Raw genomic sequence first — 16,008 nt, forward strand, 5'->3', positions numbered from 1 at the left:
AGATGTGGTTATCTGCGCCCCAGTGAGTGAAACAAACCTGTTTAAAATTTTTAAGCCTGAGAATAAATCCAAGCAGTATCTGGGTCCTAGTAGGGGCACAGTCTGACAAAGGCCTACAGCCAAGTAAAGGAAACAATGCACCTTCTGCACTCTGTTAAAGTGTCCTTCTCCAGTCCACAAAATTATGTTCGAAAACACTTTTGAATCCTTACTAGCCAATTGATTTTCTTTAATGAATCTTGCCTGTTCTGTAAAATATGCTTTAGATCTAAAAAATTTCCTTCAGAAATGTTTGATTTAACATAGTAACAGTAGTAGCTGCTACCGACCAGGGGTGGTGGGACAGAGCAAAGGGGAATGAGGGCGGGGGGAATAATAAAAAAAAACGTACCTCTTTACCGCGGACCGCTGGCCGCCGCCTCTTCTTTCTCCATCCTCCTCTCGGCAGGAAACACAAAGCCTCCCAGAATCCCTGGAATCTCAATGCAGCGCTCAGACAGGGCCTGGCAGGCTGTGCATGTTCTGCACCTAGGCTGTAATACAGCCTGAATCATGCAGAGTGCGCATGACACTTTTGCTGGCCCAAGACGGCTGGCCAAAGCATCATGCGCACTTTAGGTGCTGCCACCACTCCTCCCCCTGTGACGCAGGAGCCCAGTCCCACCCGCCTTATGTCAGCTGCAAGCTGAATACAAAAAACAAAATGATAATAACAAACGTTATTATCATTTTATTTTTTGTATTCAGCTTGCAGCTGAAGCAGTGGGGGTGACACTCCCCCGCTTCAGCGGAGGAGCTGCCACTGCATAGTAAATAGATTCTAGCAAATAGGAAGTATAGATTCGTGTTGAACACAAAATACACATTCAGAAAAGATTTAATACGTTTAGCTGTAACTTGCAGCATAATATACTTTGATTGTATTATCTACCAATGGAAGTCATTTTTTACCTCATTATCTGTCCCCACATCCAATATGACAGGCAGACACTCCTGGGGATTGACCCCTCCACATGCAGTATAAAGTGCTAGTTTACCAACAGGGATACCCATTCCATAACAGCCGAGGTCGCCAAGTCCTAGGATGCGTTCTCCATCTGTCACCACCACAGCCTTTGGAGAAAAAAGAAAGAATAGGTAATTGCGTTATAGAGTGTGAACTACAAAATTAAAAATTAAATTGAATAAAGAGGCATGAAATTCAAGGTATTATAGTCCTACAGATATAAAAACGTTACGTATGTCAGTGGCGTGGTATAAATTGAGAAGCCTATTGGAACCTTGAAGAAAATACTCCCAAAACAGATATTTGCAGACATTCATTCATAATCCGTGATAGAAAACGTTTTACCACTTTAAGCCCTATTTAACACTGCGAAAAAACATAGGCCGGCAACAATATCATCTCTTTGAAAAACATCTACCAGGAATAAATAACCTTTGTATGGTCCTGCATCCTGGGCAGCATTAGAAAGAGTTTTCCCTGCCCAACTCATCTATCGATTTAAGTCTGAATCATTTTACCATTATATTTTGTACAGCGGTCCGGTGTTTCAGCTATACAAAAAAGAATGGCAATATAAATAAGTGCACGTGAGCACCTGTTTTTGCATATGACGCTGTAACAGGAAACTGAGGGGCATATTATCAAGGACAGGCGATACATTATCGCCTCTTTTATCGGCAGGAAACTGCCGATAAAGCAGCGATAATGACCTTGATAATATGCTCTATGAATTCCAATCGAAGCCCATGTTAGATGTGAACACATCTAACATGGGCTTCGATTGGAATTCATAGAGCATATTATCAAGGCCATTATCGCCGCTTTATCGGTAGTTTCCTGCCGATAAAAGCGGCAATAATGTATCGCTGAGTACTTGCTGGAACGAAGGGGCATATTACCAAGCAATAGCGATAATTATCGCTATTGCTTGGTTAGAGACAAAAATTTACCGCTGAGCTGCGGCGATTTTTACCGCAAAAAAACCTTGGTATTACCAAGGTTTATCGCAAATGCGATAAAAATCGCCGCAATGCATGAATATCGCTGAAAATTCAGCGATATTCATGCATTACCGAGCTAATGCTCTTAGCCATGTTATCCACCTCCCATTGGATAACATGGCTAAGAACTGCTCAGGGGCAGGTGTTAGCTTTTGGAGATATTCGCGCTTAGCGGGAATATCTCCAAAAGTTGGTAATAGGAGATAGCGATGTTAGCGACTGTTTTCAGTCTCTAACATCTTGGCATGCCCACTTTGCATATCATTAGTGATAAATATCACTGACATGCAAAGTAGGGCCCAAGATGGTCGCTATCTCCTACTAGCTGTCACTAACTGGTGTTAGCGAGAGCTAGGTAATAGGGAGATAATTTTATCTCCGCTTTCTTGGCTTTTAAAGCCAAAAAAGCGGAGATAAACCCCCTTGGAATTTCCTAGGATGTAGGTTACAAAAGTACTCTCAAATCAAACATATCCTATTAGTTAGGAATGTCTTCTGTGGGTGTTGAATAACATTTATTTCAATATATGTCACAGCCTCTGGGAACTGCTACCAAACGTTCCCCATCAGTGGCCAGTATGTTAAGAAAGGCAGGTTAGGATTTTATCCATATTAATTCTCCAGATCCTAAAATGGAAAAGATCGCCGCAAACAAGTAGTAATGCATCTTTTCTTCTTAATTGCTGTATTACTATTTTAATATGAAACACAGATAGAAGAGGTCATGCATTTGTTTCCTCTGTCCAAAAATCCATTAGAAGTAAATACCATCACCAGAAACCCTGACAAGGTTAAGAGACCCGCAAAACTCAGGGGCTCCCCGGACATTTGAAGCTACTCACGGACTAATGTTGCCTTTAAATATCTTACTTGAGTTTGGGCGTGGTGGCATAGCTTGTAGGAGATTCAAAGGTTCATGAACGATTTGGGTGTACTGCATGGGAGCATCACTTATAAATAGCCCATACACTCCCTGTTTCATTTGTGGGATTGAGTCGGTTGCAAGAGAAGAGCATTTCTTGGAGGACACTTGGGGGTTTATTTGCAAAAGGCCAACAGCGCCAAAACCTCACTTTTTTTAATGCTCCATAGGCGCAGGCCTCTGAATCATATCTATGAGGCGATGCAAAGCCATGCTGTGCACCTTTGCAGGGCCTCATAGATATGGAGTAAGGCAAGGCAGAGAGTTGTGCTGCGTTGCTTTACTCTGCGTCAAGGAGGGATTACCTGGCTGTGGTGGTGGGTATTCCGACACAGCACCCATGGATTTTGACGCTGCCCCAGATTTACAAAATCTCATAAACCTGGGGCAGCCCCAAAACTGTACGCCTCCCCAGAACAGGCGTAACAAAGAGAAAAGTTTTTCCTATTTCCATGTGTGTTGCATTCTGCACCACCCATATAACGAAGAAAACACCTTCATGGATTGTTTGAGTGCAGAAAGGTGCCCCTTCCTGCACAAAAACAATCCTGCAAACAACGAATGCAACCTTGCACCGTGGTGCAAGGGTGCCTGTGTTGGTGGTAGGCTTCCAAATTGTGCGTCGACGCTGGCAGAAAGGACAGGAATTCACTGCATTTCGTAAAAATGGTGCATTCCTTTGCTTTCAAATTGGCGTTGGGCAGTTTGTAAATGTGCCTCTTGGTTTATAGTCTTGAAATACATATTTATTTTTTTGACTCAGACAAAAATGGTCTGATAATACTCTGATTGTATCCTCTTCTATCTCTGCTGACAACCTGAACAATTTTGGTGCGCGATCATTTTTAAAATCTCATTATATTTTTGGTAAAGATACAATAAAAGCAAATAATCTGCTCTAAGGTTGGACACAGAGTAAACTACTGTTAGGAACAGTTGGAGGAGCATAGCCCCACTGCTCTGAAAGCAGGAAAAATAAAATTCTAATAACGTCGTTATTTTCATTTTTTCTTCGTAGGTTCGGGCTGGGTTAGGGCAGGGTGGGGCTGGTATCACAGGGGGAGGAGTGCATGGCTGGACTGGGAAGAGAAACCAGCCCTGGCAATTCAACTCAACCAGCCCTGGAGGGGGAGGGCGGGTTGTGGCACTGGGATGCTCCAGTTGCGAGCTCCGCTGCCCTTTTTATTTTGTTAAAGGGGGCTGATATTGCAGCAGTGCTGCAAAACCGGCCCCCAGTGACAACACCGTCCATCACAGCCGCAAAACCGGCCCCCACCTCTCTGGCCCACCGGTTAAATGCCCGGTGGCCGCTACGCAGGAGGGGTGGTTTGCACACTCCAAGGGCCTCATTTATGAAAAGTGACGCATCGATGCGTGAAAACAGCAATGCGTCACTTTTCACTGCGCACTCCTTGCGACACCAATGATGCGTCATATTTAATGTATGACGCATCATGTCGCAAGGACTTACAGATACGTCAGTATTTCTGACGCATCTGTAAGCGCAAAAGTGACGCATTGCTGGAGTGTATCACAAAAGTGACGCATCTCCAGCAATGCGTCCTTTCACATGGGGAAAGCCCCATGTGAAAGGGCTTGCGTCAGTCTTACGCCTGCTGTGAGGCAGGCGCAAGATTTTGACGCAACAGCATCCTAAAAGTGACGCAGTGAAATCTCATAGATTTCACTGCGTCACTATTACGAGGCTTTTTGCGGGGGAACGCCCCCTCTGCATACATTATACCTGACGCAGGTATAATGTGGCGCAGGGGTTTAAAAAGTGACGCATCTACCTAGATGCGTCACTTTTTAAATATGGCGCAACAAGGCGCATGTTTTACGCCGCAGATGCGTCACAAAAAGTGACGCATCCGCAGCGCAAAACTGACGCACAGCCTCATAAATGAGGCCCCAAGTGCCCAGGGCAGGGGATTCTGGGGTCAGGATAGGGATTGGGTTGTGGGTTAAATTTTTAGGGCTCAGGACAGGGCAGGTGAAAAAGGACAGTTTACAGACATGGGTAGGATCTTTAGCAACATGTCCCTTTACTCATCATGTCTTTACCACAAAACTGTGTGGTAAAGGCATGTGTTTAAAGACCCATCGTGATAGAGACCTTGTTGTATAGGCATGCGTTGTTCATGCATGCGTTGTACTATCATACAACCCATTACATCACATGAAGTACAGTCCTGGTGTGAAGAGTAAGCGAAGCAAGAGCAAGACATGCAAGCATAGAATACAACATTGCCTGGCAGGAAGTGTTTAACCCAGCATGGTCTCTTGTTCCATATACATGTTAGCACTGAGCACTGTGCATGACAGGCTCTGGAATTTTGGTTAATTTATATGCAGTTTGGAACCGTTAGAGACGCACGTTTGAATAAGGGTGTAATATTTCCTAAATCATAGGGGCGTAAGGAGCGACATAACATTCTCTTTAAACCCAAGATGGGATGTCAAGATGTGACATCACATACAGGTTCACTTTAATGCCATGTCTTCATAAATAAATATAAATCTTCTTCCTTAGACATTTTCCTAAATGCGGCTTTATTGGTTTTAACAATCCAGAACTCACATTGCCCCTATTATCTCTCAGCATGGAGGGATGCGCCCTATAAGCCTTTCGATCTAAAAAGCATGCACCCATAGAGAAAATACCTTGGGCCTCATTTATGAGGCCTTGCATCACTTTTACGCCGCCGGTGCGTCACTTTTTTTTGACGCATCGGCGGCGTAAAACATGCCTCCTGTTGCGCACTATTTACAAAGTGACACATCTAAGCAGATGCGTCACTTTGTAACCCCCTGCGCTACATTATACCTGCGTCAGGTATAATGTATGCAGAGGGGGCGTTCCCCCGCAAAATGCCTCGTAATAGTGACCCAGTGAAATCTATGAGATTTCACTGCATCACTTTTAGGACGCTGTTGCGTCAAAATCTTGCGCCTGCCTCACAGCAGGCGTAAGACTGACGCAAGCCCTTTCACATGGGGCTTTCCCCAAGTGAAAGGACGCATTGCTGGAGTTGCGTCACTTTTGTGACACACTCCAGCAATGTGTCACTTTTGTGCTTACAGATACGTCAGAAATATTGACGTATCTGTAATTCCTTGCGCAATGATGTGTCATATTGTAAATATGACGCATCATTGGGGTCGCAAGGAGGTCGCAATGAAAAGTGATGCATCGCTGTTTTCTCACAGCGATGCGTCACTTTTCATAAATGAGGCCCCTTGTTTTGCACATGAAGCCCTCAGTAGCTTTCTGCTGTTTCCCAGCCCAGGCTGCTTCCTCACTTCCCCCTCTTGGATCATGCACCTGGCATAGCCACAGACATCCTTGACTGTGGTGGGGCAGCTGTTTCTAGAGGAGGGTAGGGGGACTCCACCATTCCCCAGATTTTCAGGAGAGTCACTGTCTCCTAGGTCAATTGCAGCAAAAGTTTGTAGTCTTAGTGCATTGGCAACTTCCAACGTCATTGGTTCAAGGTGTCAGTGATAATCCCTGCCGGCGTCATCCATGTTCAGGGTCTCTCTGTGTCTCTCCACACTCCCCTGCCCCAAAATTCTAAAGTCCTTACTGTGTTTTTATTTTTTACAAGTCTGACTTCCTTTTTCCCTTTATTCTTTTCTCTCTGTCCCCGTCTTGTTTCAATCAATCAATCAAAATAAGCTTTATTCGGTTTTTGAAGAAAACAATAAAAGCATATAACATAAAAACAAGACAAATGCTTAATCCAATCCTAGAAGTATGCGAAATGCAGACAGTATATCATTCATAACGACGTCATAAAAAACAAATACAGCAATCATGACCTTCCTAAAACTGGCCAAATGTACAGTAAAAATGTATAAAAAAGATACCCTAGATAAAAAGTATGGGGCATATTATTAAGGGGGTTTATCTCCGCTTTTTTGGCTTTAAAAGCCAAGAAAGCGGAGATAAAATTATCTCCCTATTACCTAGCTGTCGCTAACACCAGTTAGCGACAGCTAGCAGGAGATAGCGACCATCGTGGGCCCCACTTTGCATGTCAGTGATATTTATCACTAATGACATGCAAAGTGGGTGTGCCAAGATGTTAGCGACTGAAAACAGTCGCTAATATCGCTATCTCCTATTACCAACTTTTGGAGATATTCGCGCTAAGCGCGAATATCTCCAAAAGCTAACACCTTCCCTGAGTAGTTCTTAGCCATGTTATCCAATGGGAAGTGGTGTAACATGGCTAAGAGCATTAGCTTGGTAATGCATGAATATCGCTGACTTTTCAGTGATATTCATGCATTGCGGCGATTTTTATCGCATTTGCGATGAACCTTGGTAACACCGAGGTTTATTTGCGGTAAAAATCACCGCAGCTCAGCGATAAATTTTTGTCTCTAACCAAGCAATAGCGATAGTTATCGCTATTGCTTGGTAATATGCCCCTACATTCGCTACTAGACATACAGATTAACTAATCCCAGCTGTTTCTCAATCTCATTCCGACTTTCAAAAAGCTAACTACGTTAAAAATGATATCTCCCAGGAGCAGCTGAAGATACATAAGAGCATTTATGAGCCCTTGCGTCACTTTTAAGCCGCCGGTGCGTCACTTTTTGTGACGCACCAGTGGCGTAAAAAATGCGCCTTGTTGTTCCATATTTACAAAGTGACGCATCTAGGTAGATGCGCCACTTTGTAAACCCCTGCACCACATTATACCTGTGCCAGGTATAATGTATGCAAGGGGGGCGTATTGGCGCAAGGAGTGTCGTAAAAGTGACGCAGTGAAATCTATGAGATTTCACTGCGTCACTTTTAGGACACCGTTGCGTCAAAATCTTGCGCCTGCCTCCCAGCAGGCGTAAGACTGACGCAGGCCCTTTCACATGGGGCTTGCCCCATGTGAAAGGACGCATTGCTGGAGTTGCGTCACTTTTGTGACACACTCCAGCAATGCGTCACTTTTGCGCTTACAGATACGTCAGAAATACTGACGTATCTGTAACTCCTTGCGACATGATGCGTCATACATTAAATATGACGCATCAGGAATGTCGCAAGGAGTGCGCACTGAGAAGTGACGCATCGCTGCGTCATTTCTCATAAATGAGGCCCGTAGTATCTTCCTTGTTTGATCTTTCTACTATCCCTCTTTGAATCTGATTCCTCTTTTTATTTCTAGACTGCCTTGGCCTTCACTGCAGATTGAAAGTGACTTGACGTGGATTACCAACAGCAGGTAAGTTGTCCTTGTCGGATCGCCATCCCACCACCAACAGATGCAATGCTATCAACATAATTTTCATGGATAAATTTAAATAAATCACATCTAGTATGACCAATCCATCATTGCAACCTACAATATCACCTATACCCAGGTGCCACACTACTAACTGATCATCCATCAAAACTGTCTCCTACACAGACTTCTCTAACATTCTGCAGTCATTCAAAACCACCTCCTACAGAGGTGATGTGCTTCCCTTCCTCCATAACGACGTCTCTTCAAGTAGAAGCCCTTACACTCCTTCTTAAAATTGTTAATGTTTCACTAACCCAGGACACCTTCCAGGACAGCCTCAACACCACCCAGATTCTTCCCTGCTGAAAAAGCCTTCACTAGATCCATCTGACCAGGCCAACTTCATTCCTATAATCCACCTCCCATTTGTTGAAAAATCACAGAGAAGGCAGTCACCACATTTGCAAGAATAGCCTGCTTAAAGACTATCAACCTCGATGCATACAATGCTGCAGTATTGAAGCAGTCACTCTACAAGATGCCCTCTTTCTCAATGACAAAAGCAAATATTACTTTTTAGTAATAATCGACCTCTCCACAGCTTCAATACTGCCAACCATACAGCAATGACCAAAACCCTGAAAACTCACATTGGCTTCACTGGCACAATCCTGCAATGGTTCACATCGTACCTCACACATCGACAGCAAATTGTTCAGATAGGAACTACCTGATCCCAGAATCTCCCAGTCACCTGTAGAGTTCACCATTTTTACCCTTTAAATAGAACCCATGGTAGCCACCTTTGCACCCAACAACATCAAGATCCACCAGTATACTGACAAAACCCAACTATATCTCTTAACCCCTTCACTGCGGGGGTTATTCCCCCGCTATGCTGGGGGCGCGCACAGCGCCCACATGCTCATGACGAGCTCAGCTCGCCATGAGGCACGGCGCTCCTGTGCTCATGACGAGCTGAGCTCGTCACAGGTGCATTGGCTCCTGTGGAACGTTCAGCACAGCAGGGGAATTCTCCCGCACCTGAGCGTTCCATGGGCCATGACGAGCTAAGCTCGTCATGAGCACCGGAGCGCCGTAGCTCATGACGAGCTCAGCTCGACATTAGCATGGGAGGGGTTAATCTCTTCAACCAAATCCCTCAGATTCACCTTTGACTCCAAGCTCTCACGCAAAGAACGCATTGGCAAGAATACCAAATAAACTGGTTCCAACTTTTCCTCTTGAAACCAGTTCTCTCAGGACAAGACTTCAGAATGACAGTTCAGAGCCTAAACTTCTTTCATCATGACAGATGCAATGCTGACCAACTGCATCCAAGGGACCATCATTGCTTTCATGAAAATATTATTCATGGAGCAGGGATCATCAAGCGGCTAAAGAGATACCACCACATCACTCTCTCTCTATATGGTATACACTGCCGCTCTTGCATGTCACTATCATCTTCAAGATCAGCAGCATCACCTAAAAGCTGTATACACCAAGACGCCGGTCTACCTCACTAACTAATTAACAATATCTGGAATTCAACAATAGACAAAGAGCCCCAACATAGCCAGATTAGAGAGGGAACACGGCAGGAAGGTGACAACAAGCCTTTTTAGACTATGGTCTTGCCCCCTGTAGAGCACTCCATTGATAGCCAGGTTGGTTTGTACTTCAAAACATATTTAAATACAAACAAAACATACATTGTTGTCAACATACCCTTCTATTAAAACAATGCAAAGATAAACTTCGAAATTGTAGTAGCTACATTACTTAAAAGACAAGTGAGGATGAGCAACTTACCACCAGTGTACATTCTTGAAAGATTGTGTCTATCGTGAAGCAGAGTGCTTTCCATGCTTTTGCTTAACGCCCACCCCCTACCTCAAATAATGTGTTGAACCGGCTCTAAAAGACTCCCTTGCAATCAAATTCTTTCAAGGATATTATTTTTCTTACTGCCGGTTTAGTTTCTAGTTGTTTGGTTGCAAAAGCTCTGTCAGCCCAATTTGTCCTTTCTTACACTGATCCCCAGAACCACATTTCAACCTTTCACTGACAGATTAATTATGACGTCATGCATGTGTTACATTATCTGTATGCCTCCAGTGATTTTACCACTCTGTCAGTGGTAGACTGCAAAGCCATTCCCTGGCGATCCATTTTAAAGAAAGGCATCGCCTTGCAATTAGGGTCCATGGGAGGGGCCCCCTCCCATGGTCCCGGTGTTAGGAGGCTTACGAGAGGGAGACGCTTCCTATATTCCCAAATGCAAGGAGACCCATTCAGAAACACTGCGGGATGCCCATTGCCCAGCATGTTAGCACCCCCACAGTTTTAACTTTTAGCCCACAAGCAATTCTCACACCTATCGAACTGAAGGTGTGCGAATTGCTTGTGGGCTAAAAGTTAAAGCAGTGAGGGCGCTAAAATGCTGAACAATGGGCATCCTGCAGTGTCTCTGAATGGTCTCCTTGCAAGGGGTCACTTATGTAAATTAGAGGGGCCTCGCACATTCCACTTTGGCCCAGGGCACCGCAAATCCTAGATCCGGCCCTGCTGCAAACTCTTTTGTTTTCTATGTGTCAATACATTTATCTGGGACTTTCTTAGGTCTCTCATCTTATACTGTGAATAATGGCTTTAGTGTTTCCTGGACAAAATATAATTCTGCCTTAAATGACACACTTAGCCTCATATACCCAGTCTCCATCATGCAATATTTTCCCAGTCGGTGACTTTTTTTCTGAGAAAATAGGACAGACAACTAACAAGCCACAGAGAACTTGGGGTTCACCAAAAAGATGGAAGGTCAAACACACAAAACGCACACAGGGTCAGAAACTAGAAATGGGGTTCACGCCTGGCTTGGAGATTTCCGACTTGTGGTCCAGCTCCATTATCACAATTCATAACCCCCTTCCTATGGCAAGTATCAACTATGAATGCAGCCCTGTTCATGGGACTTCATTCCCTTGAATAAAGTGATGCACTCTGAAGTTCTGAAAGCTTGTTATAATAATTTCCAAATATCCAAACATTATTTCAGGCTTGCTACTATAAAACCCAACATATTCTGAGCTCTTGAGACTATTGCCTCAATGTTCCTTATGATGCATAAGTCGCAATATAGAATCTGGAATATCTTTACTTTATTTAGTCTTTATTTCGATTTGTCAAATCATTAAAGACAGCACTACATCAATAAACTCATGTTATAGAAAATTCAATCACAGACTAAAAAATATTGAAACCCAGTCATACAAATGTTTGGGATTAATATAACCAGTATAACAAATTGACTTAAAACCATAAATTAATCCATCCTGCTATACATTTGTATTTCCAAATAGGAAGCAGGGAAATATAAAATCACTAACATAAGAACATAATTAAAATCGTCCTACAGACTGACATATGTTTAAAAAGAAAATAACTCCAGTGGCCTAATTATAATAGGATTAGCCCATTACATATTAGCTCATGTCCGAGCCTTGACAATTTTACTGCGAATAGCCCACATCCAGCCTACAAATTTTGCTAGGGCAATTATTATGGTCTCTCTTGTATCTGTTTTTAAAATCCTTAATGCCTCTGTACCTTCCCTGGTCCCAAGGTTTAAAGAGACTGGTTTGAGCCATCTGTGCCGAGGGGCTTTATAGGCTGGGCAGACAAAGAGAATGTGAGCTATGGTTTCCCGCTGCGACAGACATGTGTTACATTTATCATCATTCAGGGGGTGCCATTTACAGGTAAAAGACATTATTGGGAGTGAGCCCACTCTGTATTGGTGATACAATTTCCTGTCTAGTGGTACCGTGATGTAATCCCAATAGGGTTCGTAGTGGTACTCATGTTTCCTCTCCAGGTAATCCCTTGTCAGAGTTGGACTCGTAATGGATGAGAAACGTTTCATCCTACCCATGTCCCAATAGGTTGTCTTAAACTCTTTTTTCGATGGAAGAGGGTTCACTTTGGGGTTTTCCCATAAACCATCCATCCCCATGTCGCTCAAGGTGGTTTTAATCTTAGTCAGCCAAGAGATCTTGTGTGAGGTGTCAGCTTGCCTGATTTCTAGCAGAGCCCGGGCATACAGAGACAATTCAGGAGTAGCCCATAATCTTCTCCATAATGCCACTGGTCTAAAGCGAGCAATATCCTCTAATTGGCTGCAGCCCAAATCAAGGTAAAGGGGTAGCAGGGAGGTCGATGATGGTAGGGAGAGCAGGGTTATTAAACTCGTTCTGGGCTACAATCAGTGGTGTTAAATGTGCAAAGCCCCATAGTTCTGCCCCATAAAGTACTGAGGTAGTAATTTTAGAATTATAAATCTTCAGCACAGGAGCCACAGGTTTTGTGTGGGACAGTCTCTGCTCCTTCACTAGGGCGCTTCCCAATTGGGCGTGTTTGAGAGCCAACTTATTGATCTGGGATTTACATTTCAATTTACTTTCAAGGGTGACTCCTAAATATGTAAAAACATTAGTTTGCTCTCGCTGTACATTATTCATAAAAACCCTCCCTCTAATGGCCTTTCGGTTGTGGAGGACCATAAACTTTGTTTTGTCCACATTAACCTCGAGGTCATGGTCACGGCAAAACTCCTCAAACCTGGGCTAGCTGCAGTTCTCTCTGAGTCTTTGATAGTAGTAGAGTGTCATCCGTGAACATTAATAATGGTGTTTTCTGACCAGCTAGAGATGGAGCATCTGTTGGGTAATTCGAGAAGTATTCTACAAACCTGTTAATAAAAAGGGAGAACAGGGTTGGGGCAAGCACACACCCCTGGCGTACCACCTTGGCGATGGGAAATGTGTTTCTGACTTCCCCATTCACATCCCAGCCTGCCTGAGCAAAGTTCGAATTATGCAGGGTGATTAGGACAGCCAACAATTCTTGTGGCATCCCCAGGTCATAAAACGTGCTGCAAATAGTGGGCCACCTCCTAGGATCACCACCCTCCACAAATCACAAACCTGAGGACCTGGTCGATGGTGCCTGAATGCGCCTGGAACCCAGCCTGCATGGATGATAAAATGCCTGTTTCATCCACCCATGTCTGAATTCTACATAGTACCAGTCTGGCAAAGATCTTTTGAATGCAGTCAATAAGGCTTATCAGCCTATAACTGCCAGGCTTTCAACGATCTCCTTTCTTGTAGATCGGGATGATCTCAGCTCCTGACCACGTCTCCGGGGTAGGGGCTCCACTTGCAATGGCATTAGCTAGGTTCTGGACTTAGCTCACCCACTTATCACTATTATTCATGAACAGGTCTGCTGGAATGCAGTCCAGTCCAGGTGCCCTGCCTTTGGGGAACTGCTTGAGGGCATTTTCGACCTCTTGTGTAGTGAAGCGCAAGGTAGTCATAGGATTAGGCTTTGGGAATTGGGCTATGTGATCACTGCTAAGGGCAAACTGGGCCTCAAAATGAGAGGTCCATGCTTCTGGTGCAACGTGGTTAATGGGGAGTGGATTCAAAATGCCATTGCCCCATTAACTAAGTGCCAGAAATTGGCCATGTTGTTTTCTTGGCTAGCGCTGAGCAGGTTTTTCCAATGTTGGTCATCCCATTCCCGTTTTGCTCGTTGAAGTATTTGCTTATATCCACCCCTTGCCTCACTGATCTCTTCCTTTTTCCTTAGTCTGATTGCTCTCGCTAATCTCCTATAAGTCTCTCTGCATAATTTGTTGTACCAAGGGGCTGCCTTTGGTCCTAACTTCCTTGCCAGTTTTGTTGGCTTTTTTTTTTACAAAAAAAGGTTTAAGTTTGTAAAACAATTGTTGTGGACCTGCAAAATAATTGTGTTAAAGTCCTCTTGAGTGTCACAATTTTGGATAGTTAAAAGCGAACACTCAACCAGTGCCTCCATTTGTCTTAGGTGCCCTTCATTGGCTGCAACCCTAACCCATTTAACTCTCCTGCAATCGTTGGTAGACTCCACTTCTGCTACAGCTTTTACTGGTTCCTCAAGTTCGTTGTAATGTACGCCTGGGACCTGCATGGTCAATACTAAGGGGTTATGGTCGCTCTCAATCCTATCATATACTTCGATATCCTGTAATGACGGCCATAGTTCCAGACTAAGGAAAATATAGTCAATCCTCCTGCTTCTTATGCCATTATTAAAGATATGTGTGCCCCTCCTGTCGGACCGTGACCTCCCATTCGCTGCCCTTAAACCTCGTTCTAGACACATCCCTTTTAGCTGAAGAGCTAATTCAGTCCACTTTTTGATGGTAGGAAGATCAAGCATTGGGATATCCCATTGTGCATCCTCCTCACTACTCAGATTACCATCTTCACAGCCAAGGGGCTTGAAGGTGCATTTAAAGTCCCCGACAATAATCAGGCTACTACGTCCCCTATACCTATCCAAAACCTCGTCCAACGTCGTGACTGTACTTGATTCTTTACCTCCGGGTGTCCCTCTCACATAAACATTAATGAGCAGTAAGTTCAGAGCCTTACCCATCCGCAATCTTATGGCCATAAGGTCCCCACTATCGATCTTAGTTTCCTCTACTGTATATCCCGCGTACTGTTTAATCCAAATAACTAGACCCCCTTTGGGTCTACCCCTTTGTCCCTTATATGCAGATTTAAAGAAGTTTAAAAAGCCTGGATGACAAATTTGGTCAAGTGCCCAGGTTTTTTTAAAAGCCCAGATGTCGTATTTATCAATAAATGTTGACCATTCGGGGGAGTGAGTTTTGGTGGAGAGGCCAGCAATATTCCAGCTTGCCAATATGAGATTGGGTTGGCCATGTCCAGGCAAAGACGTTTTAATTACATCAGGGGGGTTGGTATTGACAGTATAATGCCTTGCCCCTTGGGTGATTCCATCTTTAGACTTGATACACCCTGCTTGGGGCTCGGAGCAGGGCAGAAAGGCTGAGCGGTCCTCATCTACTACGCTACTCAGGGACATCCCTTCTTCTGGGTCTCTTGCCATGTCTAAAATGGTCTCCTTGTGCCCTTTCTCATGGTAATTGTTGTTCTCATTTAGGGTGGACGTTATGGTGGGTGGAGGAATGATAAAGGGCAATCCCATCCTTCCAAGAACCCATACAATTATTTGCACCTTGAAGTAGTTGGTCAGTACCAAGTCCGAGTGTGTCTATGTCTTCCAGAGAGTTCAACACCCCTTAATGGTTAAATGTGGGGATTGGATATCTTGGTGTTGCATGGGCTAGTTGCACCAACCCCGCATTTGTACCCCTTAGATTTGGGGTTGGTGGGTAAAAACAAACCCAAGGGAAATCCCTCTCCTTAATTTGTAGATTACCCACCCTATTCAGGATATGCTGGACCAACCCTGGGGACCCAAATCTTAACACCACACAATCCCCTGGTGTAGATTTAGATGAACTGCCAATCCATGGCACCCTGCGAACCATTTTAAAGTTGGAAAATAACTCATGCTTGATGCCTGTCCTAACTTTTAGCGCCGAGATGCCCATGGGCCTTCGTTGCTCTTTATAAGTGTTTAAATAAATAAATAAATAAATAAATATAAATAAATAAAATAACTGTCAGGAAATGCATAGCCCTATTCCTCAATGAGGACCAGTGTTCCTGTGCCGTGGGCTGAGTGACTGGGACATTAGCTAGAACCACCGTGTAACGTGTTGCTTTTGGGGGTAGTGGCAGCGTGTTATGATTGTGTGAGGTAAGGCTAGTACACCTACTCAATGACACACAGAGGCGCCCCTCCCCAACAAGTGAAAGACAATGAGAGTTGGTGCCACTTTTGGTGTTATTTATAAGTTGATTGGACCTGGTTGGTACTATAGTTGGGGCAGGTGTGGCATAGTGTCAGCAAGTG

General features: G+C 44.1%; 1 protein-coding gene across 1 annotated transcript in view; it reads right to left on the minus strand.

Annotated features, from left to right (window-relative positions):
- Window positions 1-16,008, minus strand: part of ME1 (malic enzyme 1) — a 1,313,190-nt gene that overhangs the window by 710,342 nt on the left and 586,840 nt on the right. The window contains exon 5 of the mRNA XM_086926558.1: window positions 952-1,113. Within this exon, the coding sequence (XP_086782684.1) occupies window positions 952-1,113 (162 nt within the window). The remainder of the gene's footprint in view (window positions 1-951; window positions 1,114-16,008) is intronic.

This window comes from Lissotriton vulgaris, chromosome 6 (assembly GCF_964263255.1).
Source record: "Lissotriton vulgaris chromosome 6, aLisVul1.2, whole genome shotgun sequence".
Classification (NCBI taxonomy): Eukaryota; Metazoa; Chordata; class Amphibia; order Caudata; family Salamandridae; genus Lissotriton; species Lissotriton vulgaris.